The following is an 18,076-nucleotide window of genomic DNA, read 5'->3' as shown; positions in this document are numbered from 1 at the left end:
AAACAGCTACCAGACACTGCTTGTGAAAGATAAGATAACCGCCAGATGTCCAGGAACCGACAGAAACAAGACAGACAACCCCACATAAGGATATATGAGTGAAGGGTCAATACCTCCACTACTTCATGAACACGGGTAAAGATGTATAAAAAGGGACTGTTTGAACTGCTCAGGGCGGCAGTTGGTGGAGCACAGACTCCCCTGCCGTCCAGCGCTGTTTTTGCTCATATTCTACTTGCTATAATTAATAAAATGTTAATTGGATTATGATCCGTTGTGGTCTCAATTTATAACAACGGGGGGGCTGCCGGGGTCTCCTGCGCCCAGCCTGCTGTGCTCCACAGGGGGCTGGGCGCTGGGTGCCCCATGGCGGGGCTGGGGGCTGTAATCCCCCGGTGCCTGGCCTGGGGCTGGCTCCTTGTGCTCCCGCTGGTGCCCGGGGGTCTCGAAAGGAGGGCTGGCGTTGCTCCTTGTTGGCGCCAATTAACAACAATTAAACACCAGGCCAGGGCGTTAAAGCCCCGCTTTGTGCCAGGGCACGTGCTGGGGGTGGCCGGGGGCACCGCAGCCGCTCTCAGCCCCTCGTGCGGGGGGTGCAGCGCTGGGGGCACCCCCAGCTCCGGGGGCCCGGCGGGGACTACACATCCCATCGTCCCGCGGGGGGGAGGGGCCGGGCCGGGCCGTGCCGTGCCGGGTGAGCCGCGGCCTTCCGGGGGCGGGTGTCCGGCGTGCTACCGGTGCGGGCTGGGGGGCTGCGGGCTCGGGGGGCTGGGGGTGAGGGGGCTGCGGGTTCGGGGGGCTGCGGGCTCGGCCCTGGGGGGCTGCGGGCTCGGGGTCTGGCGGGCGCTGGCGCGGGGCGCCGGGGTCAGGGGGCAGCGGGCGCCATGGCAACGGGATGCGCAGAGGCGGAGCCGGGGGGCTGTTGAGCGGTAAGTGGGGGGCTCCGCGCCTCCGGGCCGCGCACCCCTCGCCTCCAGCAGCGCTTTGCTTGTCCCAGGTCCCCGCGGGTGCCCCGGACCCAAGGGGGGGTGGGTGGGGGGGGTTTCCCTCCCTCTGCCCCTGGCTGCTCCGCAGGCTCTGGGCTAAGCGGGACCCCCCGGGCTGTGCTGGGGTCGGGGGCGGCCGGAACCTTCACCCTCCCTGGTTCCCTGTGGGGGGTGTGATGTCCCCCCCGGGCTGCAGGAGCACGAAGCCGGTTTGGGGAGCGGGGGGGGGGGTGTTTTTCAGACTCAAATGGAGCCTTGTTGAGAGGGGCTCGGGGGGTGGGCGCGGCGCGGAGCCAGCCTGGCAGGCTGCAGCCCCCCGAGCCGGAGAGGGACATCTCTGTGGGAGAGGTGCCTCCGGCCATGGTGGCACATCGGGGAACCCTCCTCTCCCTTCAGGCAGGAGGTGGGTGTGGATGTGACCAGTGGTGCCGGGTCCCCCTGCAACGTGGAAGAAGAATCCGTAAACGGACGCTGATGGTGAGCGTGGCCCTGCGGTGCGGGGCTGAGGCGGGGCTGGGAAATCCGGATCTGATGCTCTGGCAGCTCTGCCTGGAGGCAGAAGTGATCCCAAGGGCTGGAGGGTCCTGCCCAGCTGGCAGTCGGGAGGGGCTGTGCTCACCCGTGTCTCTGAAGTTGGAAATACCTTTGTAGTTCTGCATTTCACGTGTCATTTCCCAAACAGCACGGGCAGGAGGAGGGCCTCGCTGCTGTTTATGGGATGCTCTGGAGAAACCTGCCTCTGGCTTTAGTGTGTTTTGAGAAAGTCCAGGACAGACTTGCTTCATTTTCTAATGAGGGAATTTTTCTTTCTCCCCAGGCTACAAAACCCAAGAAAAGTTTAAGAGGTACGTACATATGCTGCAGGCTTTCCTTTTGCTGTCCGTAGGTGCTTTGATCTGCTGGGAATGCCTGGGGCGGGGGGGGGGGGGACACTCCCAGGTGGCAGTCCTGGCTACTGAAATGTTTCATGATCCTTGTCTGAAAGCTGCAGATGGTTGAGTGCATCATCATGTCGTTCCTGAACCAGAAATTTTCACCTGCCTCTCACATCAAGCGGATTTGTTTATTGAGGTCCCACATTCCTTTCTTGTGGGCTTTCCCAAATTCAGGGGAGAATATAAGCATTTGTTTCAGTTCTTCCCATCACCTTATCCCTGTTTGGAGGGATACTGTTTGGAGGCCTCTTGCAGCCCCTGATACTGAAGCAGTGCTTTTGGGGTTGCCCAGGGACTCGAGATCCTGCGGGGTGAGAGCTCACAGTGCTGCTTGTGGCCAGTGACTAACTGAATACAAAGCAGCTGGTTCATTTGATAAAGATACCCCATTTCTGGCTAAGTGAAGCTAAATTTTTTATCCACAAAATACTGATCAGGTCCTGGCAGTTCTCTCTAGACTGACAAGGAAGGCCTGACGCTGATGATGCTTAAGACCAAAACTTTATTCTAGCAGATTTCCAAAGAGCAAGCCATACTGAAACTGGGAGCTTTCCTATGCCTGCTTGGTGAGCTCACCTGCCTCAACAGCTTAATTTGTCTCATTTCAGGCTCCATCGATGATGTGCTTGGTGACCTCCTGGGCTATGATGGTAAAACGAACCTTCTTCTCAGCTGAAAGGGCAGCGTCCTTCTATTCTTACTCCCCTCCTGGGAGCAGGAGGTGCTGGTGCAACAGCCATTGATCTGCAAGGGGGCTCCAGCTGTGAGGAGGGGATGGAGCAGGGAGCAGGGCTTCTCGGAGTCAGAGGCCATTGAATAGGCTGGACATCAGCTTTTGGGGAGGCAAAGTGAAGTTCACCTCTGATTAAAAGCCTCTGTGGCCCCGGGGTAGACAGCAGATCCCCCTTTGGAGTGCCTAGGTCAGGAATATGCCCGTGTCCATCATCCTCATCTCTCCCTGTCTTGTTTCCAGATGAAACCTCTGTTAAATCTGCCAAAGCTTCCCAGCCGGCTGTGGGCAGCAGTAGGAGAGCCCAGGACACTGGCTTGCAGGCCAGAAAGAAGTGAGTGCCTTTCAGACACAGCCTCTCCTGTGAGAGATCTCACTTGAAGATCTCTTTGTCCTCCCCAAATCCTTCTGATCTGCCCCATCCTTGGCTTTTCCACCTCCCTCCCTGCCCCAACAGTGATTGCCTGGGAAGGCGAGTTATCTTCTGTGATGCCTTTGGGAACTGGGAGCCCAGAGCCCGAAGCTTTCCAGCAAGAGTTGGGTGTCCCCCAGCCTTGTACATCTTCTGTAAATCTGCTTTGTAACAGTTGCTTAAATAGAGCAGTCCCAGCACTGCCGTCCTTTATCCCAGTGCTATTTTAGCCTCATTTTCTGCGTTGTACGATGCGGCTGGTGTGGCAGCCCTGTGTGGTCTCCTCTGCCTCCCGCTGCCTGGCCTGGCTTGGCTGTCCCTGGACACACTGGCCGAGCTCACGTGTGGTGCTGCTAACCCCCGGGCTTGTGTCATAGGTCCATTTTAGAAGATGATTTCTTCGACAGACTCCCTGCGAAGGACATAAATTCTGCAGAGGTGAGTCCAAGGTTCAGGAAAGAGCCTGGGAGTCCCGAGGGCTGGGGCTGAGCCGGGCCAAGGTTGCGGCGGTATCACCCCAGCCAGGTCAGCAGTGGCGTGCCAGCGATGAGCTGTGATGTCTGGCTGAAGAGGTAACCCCTCTCCAGCATCCCAGTGGGGTGGGGAAGACAGGACAGGGCGGGGGGGGTGGTGGAAGAAGGGCTTCCTGGTGCCTTGGGTGAGATGGAGCAAAGCTGGGGGGCACGTGCTGCTGCAGCCCAGCCTTCCTGCGTGCACTTTGGGTAAAGTGTTGTAGGAAGGACCTTCACCCAGAGCAACGGCCTTGGGTTTTCCTGATGCTTCTCCTAGAGGCAGCAGGATCTCAGCAAAGGAATTGGGGCACAGGGGGTTTCCAGAGAGGAGGACACCAGGAGGAGTTGGGCATGTATTCTTCTATCTCATAAAACGGATATCAAGGGATATGGGGTAAGGGGTGAGGAGTTTCCAAAAATCTCTTCCCCTCTGATGTCTCCCCTCCCTGGCATGCAGGGATCCAGTGTCTCCGACACAGACCCACAAGCTGTGCTGCAGACCCTGAAGGCAAGTCCTTAAATCCCCTCCATCTCCATCCATCCCCTCCATCTCCATCCATCCCCTCCATCTCCATCCATCCCCTCCATCTCCATCCATCCCCTCCATCTCCATCCATCCCCTCCATCTCCGCCCCAGCGCGCTGCCATGGCCTCCAGCACCAGCCTCCGAAGGGAGAAGCAGCTCTCACCCTGCTCCCCATCCTTGTCCTCTTGCTTTCCAGGATATGGACGACATGGAAGCTGATCTCCTGGGAATCCCGAAACCCAGTTCTGGGCCAGGGAAGGCAACTGTGAAAGGTCCTGGGAAATGTGACTTCTTGGGAGGAGGAGTAAAAAACACAGGGAAGCTGGTAGCTCCTGAGGAAGGTAAAAAGGAGATTCTGCTATTCTTTTCACACCCTGATTGTAAACGAGCAGGGATATTTTCCTATCCTTATCTGGGATACGGAGCAAAAAGTGGATTTGTTCCCTAAAATGCTTTTCCTGGTTGCTTTTTGCAGGAGTGTTATTCTGGCCATGTGTTATCCCTTAGGAGATCCCTGGACGTCACTCACACCAGCAGCCGCTGCCACCTCCCACCAAACACCACTCGGCTGTTCCCTGGGGCGGTGCAAAGTGTTTCTGGTGGGGAGCCCCCTGCTCTGGGGGCAAGGAGAGCCAGAGGAGCTGCATTTCAGATCTGCCAGCCCCTAAAGTGCCCTGATCTTCCCCTGGCCCTTTTCTCCTCTGCTTGCAAGGAGACCCCTCCGGAGAGATGTGCACCTGGCAGGGCTGTGGGGGGGTCTGTCCATCACAGCGGGTGCTTTTAGGGGGCTGCCACCCAAAAAGCGACCCTTAGCTAGGGTGGGACCGGGGCATTTCTGCAGTACCTTGTCTCTGAGAGCCGTGGCCTCTTTCTAGGAGAGAAAGTGCCTGCGATGGAAAAGAAGGCGCTCTCATCCCCTGCCGCTCCCCGACACAACAAGAAATTTAACTTTGAAGGTGGGATCTCACTTCACGCGGCTGCGGGGGGGCACTGGGGGCTCTGCCCGTGCTCTTTGCCTCCTCGGTTAGCTGGAGGCTTGACTGGTTAATAAGATACGGAGTCCTTCACCCCTATGATGCTAGTGCAAATGTAATCCTTCAGAGGTGACCAAAGGGAAAAAAACCTCTGCATTCGAGGCCCTCCCCAGGACAGGACTGGGGGGTGATTCCTGGGGGCATTTGCATTTTTATATGTGCTTTGGTTTTTAATGATTGTAACACTTGGGAGCCCCTGTGTCAGGGGGGATTCTGTCCAGCTTCTGAACAGGGGAGTGGTTTCCTGGCACAGCTGAAATCTGGTTCTCAAAGCCTGTGCTTTAACAAAGATCAGGATCTGTTAAAATCTGTTAAAAAAAAAAAAAAAAAAAAAACAAAAACCCTAATGGGCTTTAGGTGATTTAGGTGGCCTTTCTCCCCTTTTTCTTTGCCTAAGCTGTGTTCAGGCATTAAAGCACCCAAATTTTTGAGTTATTTTCTTCCGGGAGGATGAAAACGTGGAAAAACTGAACGGAAATCTAAGTCTTTGAGTGTTTGAAGTTCACGGAGACTCAAGGGTATCCCAGGTCCCTGCAGGACCCGCGCTCATGGCTTTGGGCAGATACACTCTGCTGTCCCCACGTGCACGTTGGGGGAACAGTGGCTGGCGTAGTGCAGAGCTCTTCTTCTAAATAACGTTGCGTTTGTTTGTTTGTTTTGTTATTCTCTTTTCCTGTACCTGCTGGGTAATTCCCAGATTTAGATGATCCTTTGGCAGGACTTTTGTCTGATGAGGAGCAGGATGCTCCCAAGAAACCAGCTCCAACAGGTGCTAAAAGCAGCTCTGAGGAAAAACCAGAACAGAGCAAAGAGAAAGGTAAGTGGGGTTGCTCAGTGCATCCTCTTTGTATTACATAAATCAGCAGCATGGATTAGTCTGTGTGAGATCCAAAATGATTACATTGAAAGCCACCTAGTCCTACCTCTTATTAGCCAGTAACGTAATTTATAGAGCAGCTTGGTAACAGGGTTAATTGTGCCACAGCTCACCAAGTGCTTGATACTTGCAGTGCGCCGCAGATTATGGAGCTGAGCTTTCCTTTCCAGGAATGGAGGCTCTGATCTTACCTTTGACCTCATCCAGCCCGTTCTGCACGCATTGCCAAATGAGAACAAATTTTCTGGGTCAGGATTTGCGTGTCTGAGAGCAGCACCAGTCCGTGCCACACCACAACTGGGGCACCTCTGGGTGGGATCCAGCTGTGGCTGTGTTACAGGCACTTGTCCCTCTTGTTCCTGCAGCAGGGATGCTAATGGGTCTGAGGGTCCCCTAAAATCACCTTTCACCCTGATAAATCTACTCTGGATGCAAGTAGCAGCTGGTGGGTTAGGGCAAGGTCTAAGGTGTGTTGGTAGAGAGGGACTTTAGGCAAAAGGGGACAGGAATTATCTGACTGGAAACTTTCAAAGCTAAAGAAGCTCCTGGCGTTATCCAGAGCTGGAAACCCCAGTGTCAGTGGCACCCAGCAGTGTCCCAGCAGTGGATGCATGGCTGCAGACCAGGCAGTAGTGCATTGCCGCTGTGTTACTTGCTGTGAGATCTGTTCGCTGATCTTAAAAATTACTTTTTAAATGGTCCTGAGAGATAAGAGCAGGCAGGGATGCTTTGATCTCCTGTTTAAAAAAAAAAAAAGCCCTGATCAAACCTTTACCATGTGTGATCCCATCCACAGAGCCACCTCCACCCCAGATGCCCCTGCACACCGTGGCCCCGGTCCAGAGGAGGGCTGAGCTCACTTTTGAAGATACTGATGACGACCTGATGCATGCGCTGGGACTTGGCAGTGGCTCAAAAGGAGCTGAGAAGCAGGGAAAGAAGGCAGAAAAGTAAGGGCAATGAAGAGGCAGTGAGAGTAAAGCAGGGGATGGCTTGTGCGTTGGGATGGTGCCAGCATGCTGTGGGGGGGGGGATGCTGGAGCTTCTGCCTGTGGGTCCCAGAAAGGGGCAAGAGCAGCCTCGTTTCACAGAGAAGAGCCAGAGCACCCTGGCAAGGCTGTGTGACAAGAAACAGCCCTGCCTCCCAGGGAAACCTATCTGCCACTGTGTCACCAACAGAGAGGTGCTCCGGCCAGCCCGCTCCAAGCTGGATGAGTTGCTGGGACGAAATTCCGTGGCCAAAATCCTGGAACAGCCAGGCACAGGAGAGCGCAGAGAGTTCAAACTGGATAAGAAGTACCAAAAGCAGCCAGGTGAGCGTGGCCAGGGATGCTGGGAAGGTCTGCAGAGGTGATGGCGTTGGCTTGGGAGGGCGAGATTGATTTCTAATGTCCTTGAAGGGGAAATACCCTTTCTGTAGTGGTCAGCAGGGTGGCTAATGGGCTCCCAGTCAGCTCTGGGGCAAAGGTGACTGATGCAAAAGTGTTGTACCCTGCCTTCGAGGCAGCCTGGGGGCATTTGCACAGCAGCTGTAACTCAGTTGCCTTTGGACATGGACTGATTCTCAGCAAAGCAACTTTTCCCAGCCACGTGGAGGAGACACGTTGCTTGCAGGTTTCCAGGGAAGATGTTTCCAGCTGTGTCTTCCCAGAGGCAGCAATCGCAGTGGGAATTGCAGGGGAGGAGGAGGAGGGCTGGTGTCTTTGCAAACAGCCGCTCCTCTAGGCGCTGACTCAAAGCTGCTTGTCTGAACAGAGAAGGAAGACGGCTGGGACAAGGAGGATTTTGTCTTTGGAGCGTACCAGCCGACGGTGGCCTCCATGCCCAAGGGCCAGCCGGCGAGGAGGCAGCCTGTGAGGTATTGTGCTCTGCGTGTGGAGCTCCAGCCAGCAGCCACGCTGCCCCCGCGGCAGAGCGGGCAGGGTCCCCGGGCAGGGTCCCCGGGCAGGGTCCCCGGGGTCCTCTCACAGGCACGTATGTGACTGCTTCTCCTTGCAGCAGGTTTCCAGCCGAGAACAGCGGCGAACCAAAACCAGAACCCCGCTCCAAATCTCCTCCTTCAGCCAGGCACAGCCCTGTGCGGAGCAGCCGGACTCGAGGTGGCTGGCTGGGCTTGAAAGATGAGGATTTTATGGATGCGAAGCCAACATCTGCAGCAAAAGCCAATCCTGCAGTGAGCTACCCCAGCCCTGGCACAGCCCAGCAGCCCGGCCCCACCAGCCAGCTCCCGGCTGCAGAGGCAGCGCTGGCTAAACCTGACCCGCTGGGGGAAGACAACTGGCTGAGCGCTGCCTTGTCTCGCAAGAAAGCCCAAGCACAGGCGAAGGCTCAGGAGCAAAGTGCCAAGCCCTTGGAGTCCCCAGAAGGAGGGCTGGATCCCCACGCTCCTGTCAGGTAAAAGCACAGCTGGTGGCCACAGGGCTCCCATCATGCAGCTGCTCCAACAGGACGTCTCAGAAATCCTCTGCTCGGATTTAAGAAATCCATTTTAAGTGCTCTCTTGCCTCGGGTTGGGTTAATAACGCAGAGGTTTCTCCCACTGGTGCAGCCTGCAGGGCCATCGCACCTCTGGGCTCTCCTTCTAGTCATGGCTGAGATTGCACGTGCTGCCCCAGGTCCTGTGGGATTGTCCTGGATCAGCATACCCCCACGAGCTCCACGCATGCTCCTCATTCCTGCCTTCTTTCCCCTTCGTTCCTCCTAGTTCCAGGAAAACCACCTCCTCCAGCTGAGTTGGGACAGACAGGTTCAGGCTTGTGCCATTGGGATGGGACTCAGAAGTGAATTGCAGAGAAGCAGCCGCGTGTGTCGTGGGCAGGGGCATGTTGCCCAGGGGAAGGGGGTGGATGCAGCAAGGAGGAACTGGTGTTCCTCCAGAGATGGAGGTTCTGAGGTGTCTTTGCTCCCTCTGAAGCCAACAGGTTGAATCCTGCCGCAGCTGAGTGGGATAGGTTTTCACCTGCAAGGCAGGAACTGGTGTTGAGGGAAAGGATCTTGTCTTTCCTTGCCTCCTGGGCTCTCCCCCATGGGGTGTTTTTTGCTTGCAGCCAGCCAGCCAGCCCCACAGGAGCACCGCAGCAGGCAGCTGTCCCGCAGGACCAGGCAGCGAGTGCAGATGGCTCCAGGTGAGGCCTCCTTCACCTTTCAGACACCTCCACAAGGGAGAATTCCTGTGGGAAGCGGCTGCATGTGTAGGTGGGGGAGCGGGGAGGGCTGGTAGCCAGCCGTGACCACTTTGGTCTGGGACCTGTGTAACCGGGAAGGAAGGCAGCGCTGAAGGATCGTCGGGCCCTTGCCTGTTCGATCGCAGTGCGACAGCCAAGCTTTAAACTTGCAAAAATGCCAAGCGGGATAATGTCTGCGTGCCTCTCCCTGCGCTGTGACACTGCTGTGCGTCACTTGTGTCTCTGTGCCCACGCAGGCAGCCGGTCCCCTGGCTCAGCACCACGAAACAAGCCTCGGTTCAACCATCGGATCCTGCGAAGGGGCATCCCTCCAGAAATGCCGGTGCCTTGGGTGCGTTTCCTGTGGTTGTACGGTTCGGGCAGCAGAGATTTGTACAGTTTGGTATGCGGAGAAGGGTCTCCCTGCCCTGAAAAAAACCCAAAACCAACCCCCCAAAAAAAGGCAGGAACCACAGCACTTCCCTTGGCCACATGAATGCTGCCCAGGCTTTGACCAGCCATTGTCGGAGCAGGTTGCTGAGCTGCAGGATCCCACCATCCCCATGTCTGCTGGTGTGCTGGGGCACACTGAGCTCCGCAGTGCTGCCTTTGGGGTTTCGGAAGGCTGTGAGGGACTCGCTTTGCCAGAGCAATGGGTGTGCATAAGTTCACGCTGCCCCATCTGTCTTCCCTTTGCTGCCCCCACACTTGTCCCACCAGTGCTATGTGCTGGAAAGACCCCCTTCTGCTCTGGGCTGTGGCTGTGCGCCGGTTCAGAGGCCGCTGAAAGTGGCTTAGGGGACCCAGTCTCCTCCCTAGGTGATGGAGATGGAGGAGGAGCTGTGCTTTGTCCCTTGATTTACTCTGCAGAGCAGAGTCCCACCGTTGTGTGTGGAGTGGGGATGCAGACACGGACAAGCCTGTCTGACCCTCTGCCCTCATTGCCAGCTCCCAGAGCGGAGCGCGACCCTCATCGCTGTGCCCAGGAGACCCAGGCCCTCATCCTGCTGGGAGGGGATGGTTCCCATTGCTATATTCAAATCATGGACTTGTCCAATTTTCAGCCTCTACAGGCTCATTCCCAGGAAAGCAGGAGGCACCAGGCCCTGCCCCGCTCACTCAGGTAGGTGTGCTGGGTCCGTGCCCCGAGCGGTGCAGGATCAGGGCAGCGATCGCGAGCCCTCCGCTGCCGACTCGCCGCCATCCCGCTCTGTCCGTGCTCCCTCGGCCTGAGGAAGGATGTGCCCCACTTTGCATCTCTGGGAAGCCGTGTCCATGGAGGCAAAGAGTTTGGAGCTCCCCGAGGTGCCACAAGTTGCGTTTATCAGGCCAAAGCATGGGTGCTATGGATGCTTTGTAAATCATGTGTGTTTATAGCCCTGCATGGCCTGAGCAGCATTTACACAGTTCCCCAGGCATATATACATATTATATTAACTAGACAACAGAGGCTCCAGGTGATAAAGGACTTTTTCTTCAGTTGATTTTCCCCAGTATAGTGTTGAAGATGCTCTGAGATTATTTCTAGACAACTGAAGGAGAATTGAAGCCTTTCACAGAGAAGGCAGCTCTTGCTTGGTCTTTGAAGCCTCTCCTTCTCATCCAGCTGGGCTCCTCGCCCTGCCCTGGTGGTGGGACACATGTTGTCTCCCAGAGGGCTTGTGGTCTCAGCCTTGATTCTGCCCCCAGAGAAGGAAGAGCGCAGCATGCTTGTGTCTGGGGTGGGGGCTGCCGAGTGTCACCTGGGGAGAAGGGACCCACGCCAGCACGGGGATTGGGCTGGGGAGGGGGTGGGGGTGGTACTGCAGTAGGCTGGAGATGGATCGCCGTTTCCAGGCTAGGAGGAGATGTTCTCCCCAGGGCTTTACCTCCCTGAGAGCATCCCTGTGTCTCCGCAGGTTCCTGCACCCAGGGCACATGTCCAGGCTGCCCCGCAGCTGCAGGTAAGGCAGGTGCCTTCTTTTGGAGGCTGATGGCCGCACCACAAAGCCACTGATCCTGAAGGGCCTCGATCTTCTCTCTCCATCCTTGTAGGCAGAGTTCTCAGCCCCGGGCTTGCAGCATGAGACGAGGCAGGGGGCTCCCGCAGCCCAGCTCCATGAGGATGCATCAGGCTGCCAGGCAGCGCTGCTGAGCGCCCAGGCCCGTGTGGCAGAGCTGGAGAGCCAGGTGAGCCCCATTGCCTGCTGAATGGGGGACCACGGGTGACCCAGAGGGAGGAGAAGGAGCCATATCCTGTCCCAATAGCATCAGGGTGACAGGGGAGAGAGGTGAAACCTCCCTGTCCAGAGACGCCTATGGCCACCAAGTGCTGCTGTGGGAGTTCTGTCCCCAGGGCAGCACAAGGACTTTCTCTCCGGGTGCCTGGCAGGTCCGAATGCTGGAGCTGGAGCGGACACAGCACAAACTGTTGCTGGAAAATCTCCAGCAGCGGCACCAGGAGGAACTGAATCTCCTTGAGAGCACCCACAGGTACCAGCCTCTCACCTGTGCTTCCCTCCTCGCCTACAGCTCTGTCTCTCCTGGGGTGGGAGTGCTGGGATGCTTCCCAAATCCGCCCCTGGGGCAGGTGGGCGCAGAGCCATGTCGATGTGGACGTGGTGGGGGCAGAGAGCAGCCCCACAGGTGAGCCAACATGGGAGTCCACTCTCACCACCACTGTCCCCTGGGTGACAAGGAGGAGGGGCTGGTCCCATTGCCAGCGCACCCCCAACCAGGCAGCACAGTGGGCAGTAGCAGGAGGGTTCAAGGCTCAGGTCTGCGTGTTTCGCCATGCACACAGCAACACTGATCTGCTCGCAAACCCCTGTGTGCGCTCTGCGGGGGCGGGGGGAGTGCTGGGTATTGCTGTGGAAGCAACACTTCTTCCTGGCTGTGACCTCTCGGGGCAGGAACCAGGTGAAGGTGGTGGAGGACACCTACGGGCAGCGGGAGGAGAGGCTGCGGCTGGAGAAGGAGCAGCTGATGGCTCAGCTCCTGCTGCAGAGCCAGGATGCGGAGCGGGCACGGGCAGAGCTGCTGGCGCAGCACCAGCAGCGCCTGGCCACGCTGGAGCAGCAGAACAAGCTGGAGATGGAGCGTCTGCAAGAGCTGCAGAGGTGAGAGTGGCACGAGTGGCACACACGTGTGGCTGGTACCCACAGTCTCAGCGAAGGAACCAGGGAGTGGTTTGGGGACATGGTGAAAGGAGAAACCAGACTCCAGAAGCACTGGGTTGTGGGCAGCTTGGTGCCTTTTGGAACGGGGATTTGCTTTGTAGGTGGACACAGGGAGATCTGACTGGAGACGTGGTTTCAGAGTGAATGCATTGTATTTTGAAAGATGCTGAACCCAATGTTTTATCTTCCCCCAAATCTCTTTTATTCAGGTCAGTGAGTTCAGTGAGTCACTGATGTCCACATAGTTTGGGTCAATGACAAATCAGTTTTTGGTAGAGGAGCTCATAACCCCAAAATTGGGCCCATCCCAAATGTGGATGCCTGTCGGTGGAATGCCCCAGGACAGACCCCCATGCCAGCTCAGCTCCTGGCACCTGATTCTCAGCCCCACAACCAAGCCTCTCCCACAATGCCTATCATGGGGAGCACTGGTTTGTGCCAGCCTGTGGCAGGCTCCTTCCCCGTGTCCCGCAGGGTGTCTGTCCAGGAGATGCGCAAAGACCACGAAGAGCAGCTCCAGCGGCTGAAGCGGCTGAAAGACCAGGAGATCGATGCAGTGACCAGCGCCACATCGTACACCAGGTACTGACAGTTGTGTTCCCACATTGGTCCCTGGCCACAGCATTCCCTGTCCTACACGAACCAGGCTTGGACCATGGCAACAGGGGCCATCCCCTCTCCCACCCACTGCCTGCAGGGATGCTGAGCTGTGTAATACCCGTCAGTGCCCCCCGGAAGCAGGAGCTGCATCTTCCTACTGCTCTGCTGTGACCCAGAGAGGTTCAGGGCAGGGCTGCCCGGCCTTTGGGCCACCAAATATCCCCCTCTCCATTGCGGTGAGATGAAGTGTGTCCCACAGGGGTGACCCTCCCCTCACTTCTCTCTGCAGGTCTCTGAATGGCATCATCGAGCGGATGGAGAAGTTCTCCAGCAACTTGCATGACCTCTCGCGAAAGGTGGAGGCCACACACCACACCACCTCCCAGGAGCTGGCCATGGGGGTACGGCAGCGGGACGAGCAGCTCAAGGGTATGTCTGCTGTTCCTCTGTGCCGGAACGGCTGCGGGGTCTCCACCGGAGCTGGGGGTACCCAGAAAACAAGGAGAAGTTGCTCTGAGTCAGCCAGAGGCTGGGAGCTGAGGCTGGCAAAGCCTTGCCTGCCTTGGTCACTGGACATCTCGGGGTCTTCCCTTTACAAAGCAGTGTCCTGGGGATGTGCCAGGGGTGATGAGCACAAACACACACAGTTTTTCTGTGAACATGGTGTGGATAGAAGGGAAGAACTTCCCGCCTCATGCTGCTCGTGCCTCTCCCCAAGTGCTCCAGGACAGGCTATCGCAGCAGCAGAGGGACATGGAGGAGGAGCGGAGCCGACTCCAGGAGGTGATCGCTAAAATGGAGGCCAGGCTGAGTGAGCAGACTCGGCTGCTGGAGCAGGTGAGCCCACACTGTGTCCTCTGCCCGGGTCGGCCCTCCTGTCTGGGTATGGGGTATGTGTCTCACCAACTGGAGGTTCCTGGCCTGGAGGTTGTGAATAGCATCTGTCACCTCTGTGTCTGAACGCAGGAGCGATGGAGGGCAACGGCAGAGCAATCCAAAGTGGAATTACTGCAGCACTCACTGGAGGAGCAGCGGCGAGTCATGACCCAGCAGCTGTCCATGGAGCGAGCAGAGCTGGAGAGGGCGAAGGTGAGGTGGGGCAGACATCTCCAGGGCTGCACTGCATTGTGTGGTGGAGGCAAGAGCTGGGTGCTGGGCTGCAGCATCCTTCTGCAGCTCTCTGCCTCCTCAGCCTCACACAGGGGGAATCGCAGTCAGGCCAGCCCTCTGGCTCACGGATGCAGGAGGCCGCGGTGTGTGCGCATGGCACGTGCTGGTTCTTGAGGAACACGGGACCAGAGCTCACGGTGACAGGGTTCACACCAGGCACCGTGGGCTTGAACCAGCCCCTAGATGTTGCACGGCAGAGATGGGTTAAAGGAGAAAAATCCTGTGGCGAATGGGACTTAGTGCTTCTTCTCTCCCTCTCTGGCAACGCTCCCCAGAGTGCTCTGCTGGAAGAGCAGAAGTCCGTGATGCAGAAGTGCTCGCAGGAGCAACGGAAGCTGGCAGCCGAGTGGGCTGAATTTCACACCCAGCAGCAGCTGAGGAAGGAGCAGATGGAGCGCAACATGGACCGAGCCCTGAAGATGGACTCACAGAGAGAGGGCACCATCATGAGCCTGGCCAAGGTACCACAGTAGAGCCCCTCTCCATGGCCTCCAGCACCACCTGGCAGCTCACGGATGGGTCCTGCCCACCGGGGAGATGTTCAGCCCTGCCTTCAGGTGTTTAAAACAAGTTTTAAGAGACATCACTGCGGTGGTGAGAATCGGGCTGTTCCAGGAGCAGCCTCCACCAGCCTGTTTTAGATGTTGACTGAAGCATCAGTCACCTCTGTCTCTCCCCTTTGCCTGTGAGGAGTTTGGGCAGCCAGACCAGGCACAGCCGCCTCCATTGTAAGTCTGGTGAGAGGAAACCCCCATGGTGGGTTAAACAGAACCTCCCCATGCCATGGGGACATGTTTGGAGCCAGTTCTCCCCCCTGGAGCTGTCCAGAGGAGATGTGTGGCACAGACTGTGGCAGGGCTGCATTTCTGAGGGCTACCAGGGTGGAAAATAACCATTCAGGCTGGGTGTTTGCACTGCTGACAAACTGCCAAGCCTTGAGCATGTTTTAGAGTGTGTAGCATGGGTGAGGGGCTCCGTCCTTTCTGGGGAAGGAGTGTGTGTGTGTGTGTGTGCCTGTACAATCCCAGCTCTGCCAACCCTGGTGCCCAAGGGTGGGTGGATGAGAGCATTGGTTGGGTACCTGGTGGTGTTGCTCTGCACCCCAAACTGGCAAACACAAGAAGGAAAACAGGGGCAGATCTCTCCCATCACTTGGGGGGACATGAGATAGTGTCCAGGATAGGGCAGGTAGTGCATTGATTTTCCCCATGCCCATCCTAGGAGCAGGCAGAGCTGAAGATCTGGAGCCATGAGCTGAAAACCAGGGAGGAGCAGCTGGTGAGGGACAGGGAGCTGCTGGACAAGTCCTGGCAGGAGCTGAGGCTGGAGAAGGAGAAGGTGGGCAGGGCCACACTGCGCATCCAGCAGCAGGAGGAGCAGATTAAAAGCACGACCAAGGTAAGTGAAGCATCTGCGCTGCAATTCACAGCTGGGGTTTCACATCCCTCCTTGAGTGCTGAATCCCAGCGCTGTCCTGGGAGGGGAACAGGGGGTGCACAAAGGAGCCCTGCCCCAGGGCAGCGAGGGTCCCTGTCCCCAGCCTCCTCAGCTGCTCTGCCTTGCAGCTCTCATCCCAGAAGTACAAGGAAGGGGAGCAAGCCCTGCAAGAGGCGTGCAGGATAGAGTCCGAGCACCAGAGGAGGCTGCAGGTCATGGAGCAGCAGCTGGAGCAGCTGAAGCAGCAGGAACAGCGTCTTCACGAGGCAAAGACTCCCTTGCCTTTCCTTCTTGGCCTGGGGCCGCTGTGCCAAGGGCCTGAACCTTTGCCAACAGTTTCTCTCTCTTTCTCCCGGGGATGGGGCAGGAGCGGCTGAGCATGGCTCGCCAGAGGAGACAGCTCGAACAGATACGTGAGGAACTGCCCACCAACTCTGCGATGCTGCTGAACACAAACCAGGGCCTCAGTGCCCCTAGGAGAGGCCTCTCCAGCACACCGTGTAAGGCTTCCTGCACGCTGCTGGGGGAGGGGGGGGACAGGACATGCTGGGGGCCAGTTGCACTTGTATTCCACTTCTCAGGAGGCTTGGGATGTTCCTGGGGGCTCATCACACACTCAGATGTGAGTTGGCCTCCTCACATCCTCTGAAGGAGCTCAGCAGAGACCTCTGAGCCAGGGCAGTGCCAGGAGGGGGCAGAGGGGGCAGGAAGGAGAGGCAGGTGGATTAAAGGCCGTTTGCAGTGGGAGGTTGGGGAGGACCCTGCTGCAGGGACATGCAGGCAGCAAAAAAAGGGACACTTGTCCGTCTGCTGTTCCTCTAACGGCAGCGGTACCACACGGTTGGGCTCTTGTTCCAGGTTTTCCACTTCCCACCAGCGCGCTCCCTTGGCATAGCCCAGGCGGTAGCAGGGACACTGGGGCTGGCCCCACCGAGCTCTACGCCACATTGTTGCTGCTGAAGCACAGGGCCCAGCAGGTGAGGTGGTGGGAAACCAGGGCTGGAAAGGGCTTCAGACCACCTGGGTGGGAGCAGGGCTGGGTGAAGCCTGGGTTGAGCCTGACGGCCACAGGGTGGGTGTGAGATCGTTGCTGGGCTGGGTGGGCTCGCAGAAGCCGTGGGCACCTAGAAGAGTGATACCAGCAGCAAGGGTTGGTGCGTCCTCACGGCTTGTTTCAGGCTGGTTGATAACATCCTTGGCTTGATGGCGTTGCCCCATCCCTGGGTGGCAGAAGCCAGCTCTGCTGGGCTCTGGCTTCATGATGTCCCCATCCTCAGCCCCCTCCTTCCCTGCTGGGTCCTTCCCCAGGCAGGGATGCTCTTTGAGCCTTCCTCTGTGGGCCTCACTCGGTGTGAGGTTATGGGCTCTGTGGGGAGCCCATACACCCCGGGGGCTACCACAGATGGGTACCTGCCCGCTGCTCGCCGCACGGAGGAGGGTTTGGGATACTCCCATCACTCGTGAGCAGCACCCTGGCCTGTGACCCCATTTCTGTGGCACTCTGATATCCGTGCCATCTATCCCTCTCTTAGGACCATGATTTCTTAGAGAAGGAGCAGTTCTTCCTGGACACCCTGAAGAAAGCAACCTACAACACTTCATCTCTGTCAGGCTGAGGAGGTGGCATCCCCACGCACCCCAAGGGATGGCTGTGCCTGTCCCCGCAGGAGGCTGCTGTGGAGGAAAATAAACAATAAATAATCCCAGTTCTCTGCTGAGGAAGTGTCCTCTTTAAAAGCAACCTCGGAGTGTTCAGAGCGTGAAATCCATCCCTGGGCTGGGAAGTCTGGCCTCCATCCCTCAGGGCCAGTGTCCCTGGCCACCTGGCAGGCACTGCTGGGAGGCAGTGGCCACCGTGGGTGTGAGAAACTATGGACTAGGGTATTGTTTATTAAGATTTATGTTAAGCTCAATGTAAAGTTTAGGCAACAAAATATATGAAAACGCTTATGCAAACAGCTACCAGACACTGCTTGTGAAAGATAAGATAACCGCCAGATGTCCAGGAACCGACAGAAACAAGACAGACAACCCCACATAAGGATATATGGGTGAAGGGTCAATACCTCCACTACTTCATGAACACGGGTAAAGATGTATAAAACGGGACTGTTTGAACCGCTCAGGGCGGCAGTTGGTGGAGCGCAGACTCCCCTGCCGTCCAGCGCTGTCTTTGCTCATATTCTACTTGCTATAATTAATAAAATTTTAATTGGATTATGATCCGTTGTGGTCTCAATTTATAACAATTTCTGGTGCCGTGACTCGGATAAGGAACAGTGGGCTTTGGTCCTCCGGGGAGGCGCCCCGCGACATTTCGCGGCCCCGCGACCAACAGCTTACTCCAACCTTACCGACGAACCTAAATTCTAGAATAATGAGCAAAGGAGAAACCGGTAAAATCCCATAAAAATTCTGTGCACGGGAGTCCGGACGAAGACGCAGGATGCGTAAGTATATTGCGAAGTTGTTCGCAAGGTTTGCCGTTCGGGCGGGATTGGGTTTCCTGGAATATAACGAGTGAGAGGTTCGATA

At 57.1% G+C, this 18,076-nt stretch overlaps 1 protein-coding gene across 1 annotated transcript; it reads left to right on the top strand.

Moving 5' to 3' along the window:
* Nucleotides 1-1,380: 1,380 nt before the first annotated feature.
* Nucleotides 1,381-17,259, top strand: LOC308057968 (fas-binding factor 1 homolog). The gene is made up of 29 exons (XM_080411974.1): nt 1,381-1,463; nt 1,804-1,831; nt 2,530-2,571; nt 2,895-2,985; nt 3,441-3,501; nt 4,033-4,442; nt 4,977-5,057; nt 5,833-5,952; nt 6,809-6,962; nt 7,192-7,325; nt 7,768-7,870; nt 8,011-8,406; nt 9,060-9,137; nt 9,434-9,528; nt 10,241-10,299; nt 11,075-11,119; nt 11,211-11,345; nt 11,548-11,648; nt 12,068-12,274; nt 12,809-12,916; nt 13,224-13,363; nt 13,653-13,771; nt 13,901-14,023; nt 14,380-14,565; nt 15,326-15,502; nt 15,670-15,807; nt 15,909-16,041; nt 16,400-16,518; nt 17,074-17,259. Exons 6-29 carry the CDS (start codon nt 4,301-4,303, stop codon nt 17,155-17,157), a joined length of 3,177 nt encoding a protein of 1,058 aa, XP_080268100.1. The 5' UTR covers nt 1,381-1,463; nt 1,804-1,831; nt 2,530-2,571; nt 2,895-2,985; nt 3,441-3,501; nt 4,033-4,300; the 3' UTR covers nt 17,158-17,259.
* Nucleotides 17,260-18,076: the final 817 nt, after the last annotated feature.

The sequence above is a fragment of the Falco punctatus genome, assembly GCF_963210335.1.
Source record: "Falco punctatus genome assembly, contig: scaffold_27, whole genome shotgun sequence".
Classification (NCBI taxonomy): Eukaryota; Metazoa; Chordata; class Aves; order Falconiformes; family Falconidae; genus Falco; species Falco punctatus.
The sequence above is the reverse complement of the archived record's forward strand: the minus strand, read 5'-3'. Positions and strand labels throughout refer to the sequence as shown.

Excerpts from the sequence above, each read along its gene's own strand:
- LOC308057968 (XM_080411974.1), top strand. The coding sequence starts at position 4,301 with ATGGACGACATGGAAGCTGATCTCCTGGGAATCCCGAAACCCAGTTCT. Across the intron at positions 4,443-4,976 it reads GCTGGTAGCTCCTGAGGAAG|GAGAGAAAGTGCCTGCGATG; the intron begins GTAAAAAGGAGA and ends GCCTCTTTCTAG. Across the intron at positions 10,300-11,074 it reads GCCCTGCCCCGCTCACTCAG|GTTCCTGCACCCAGGGCACA; the intron begins GTAGGTGTGCTG and ends GTGTCTCCGCAG.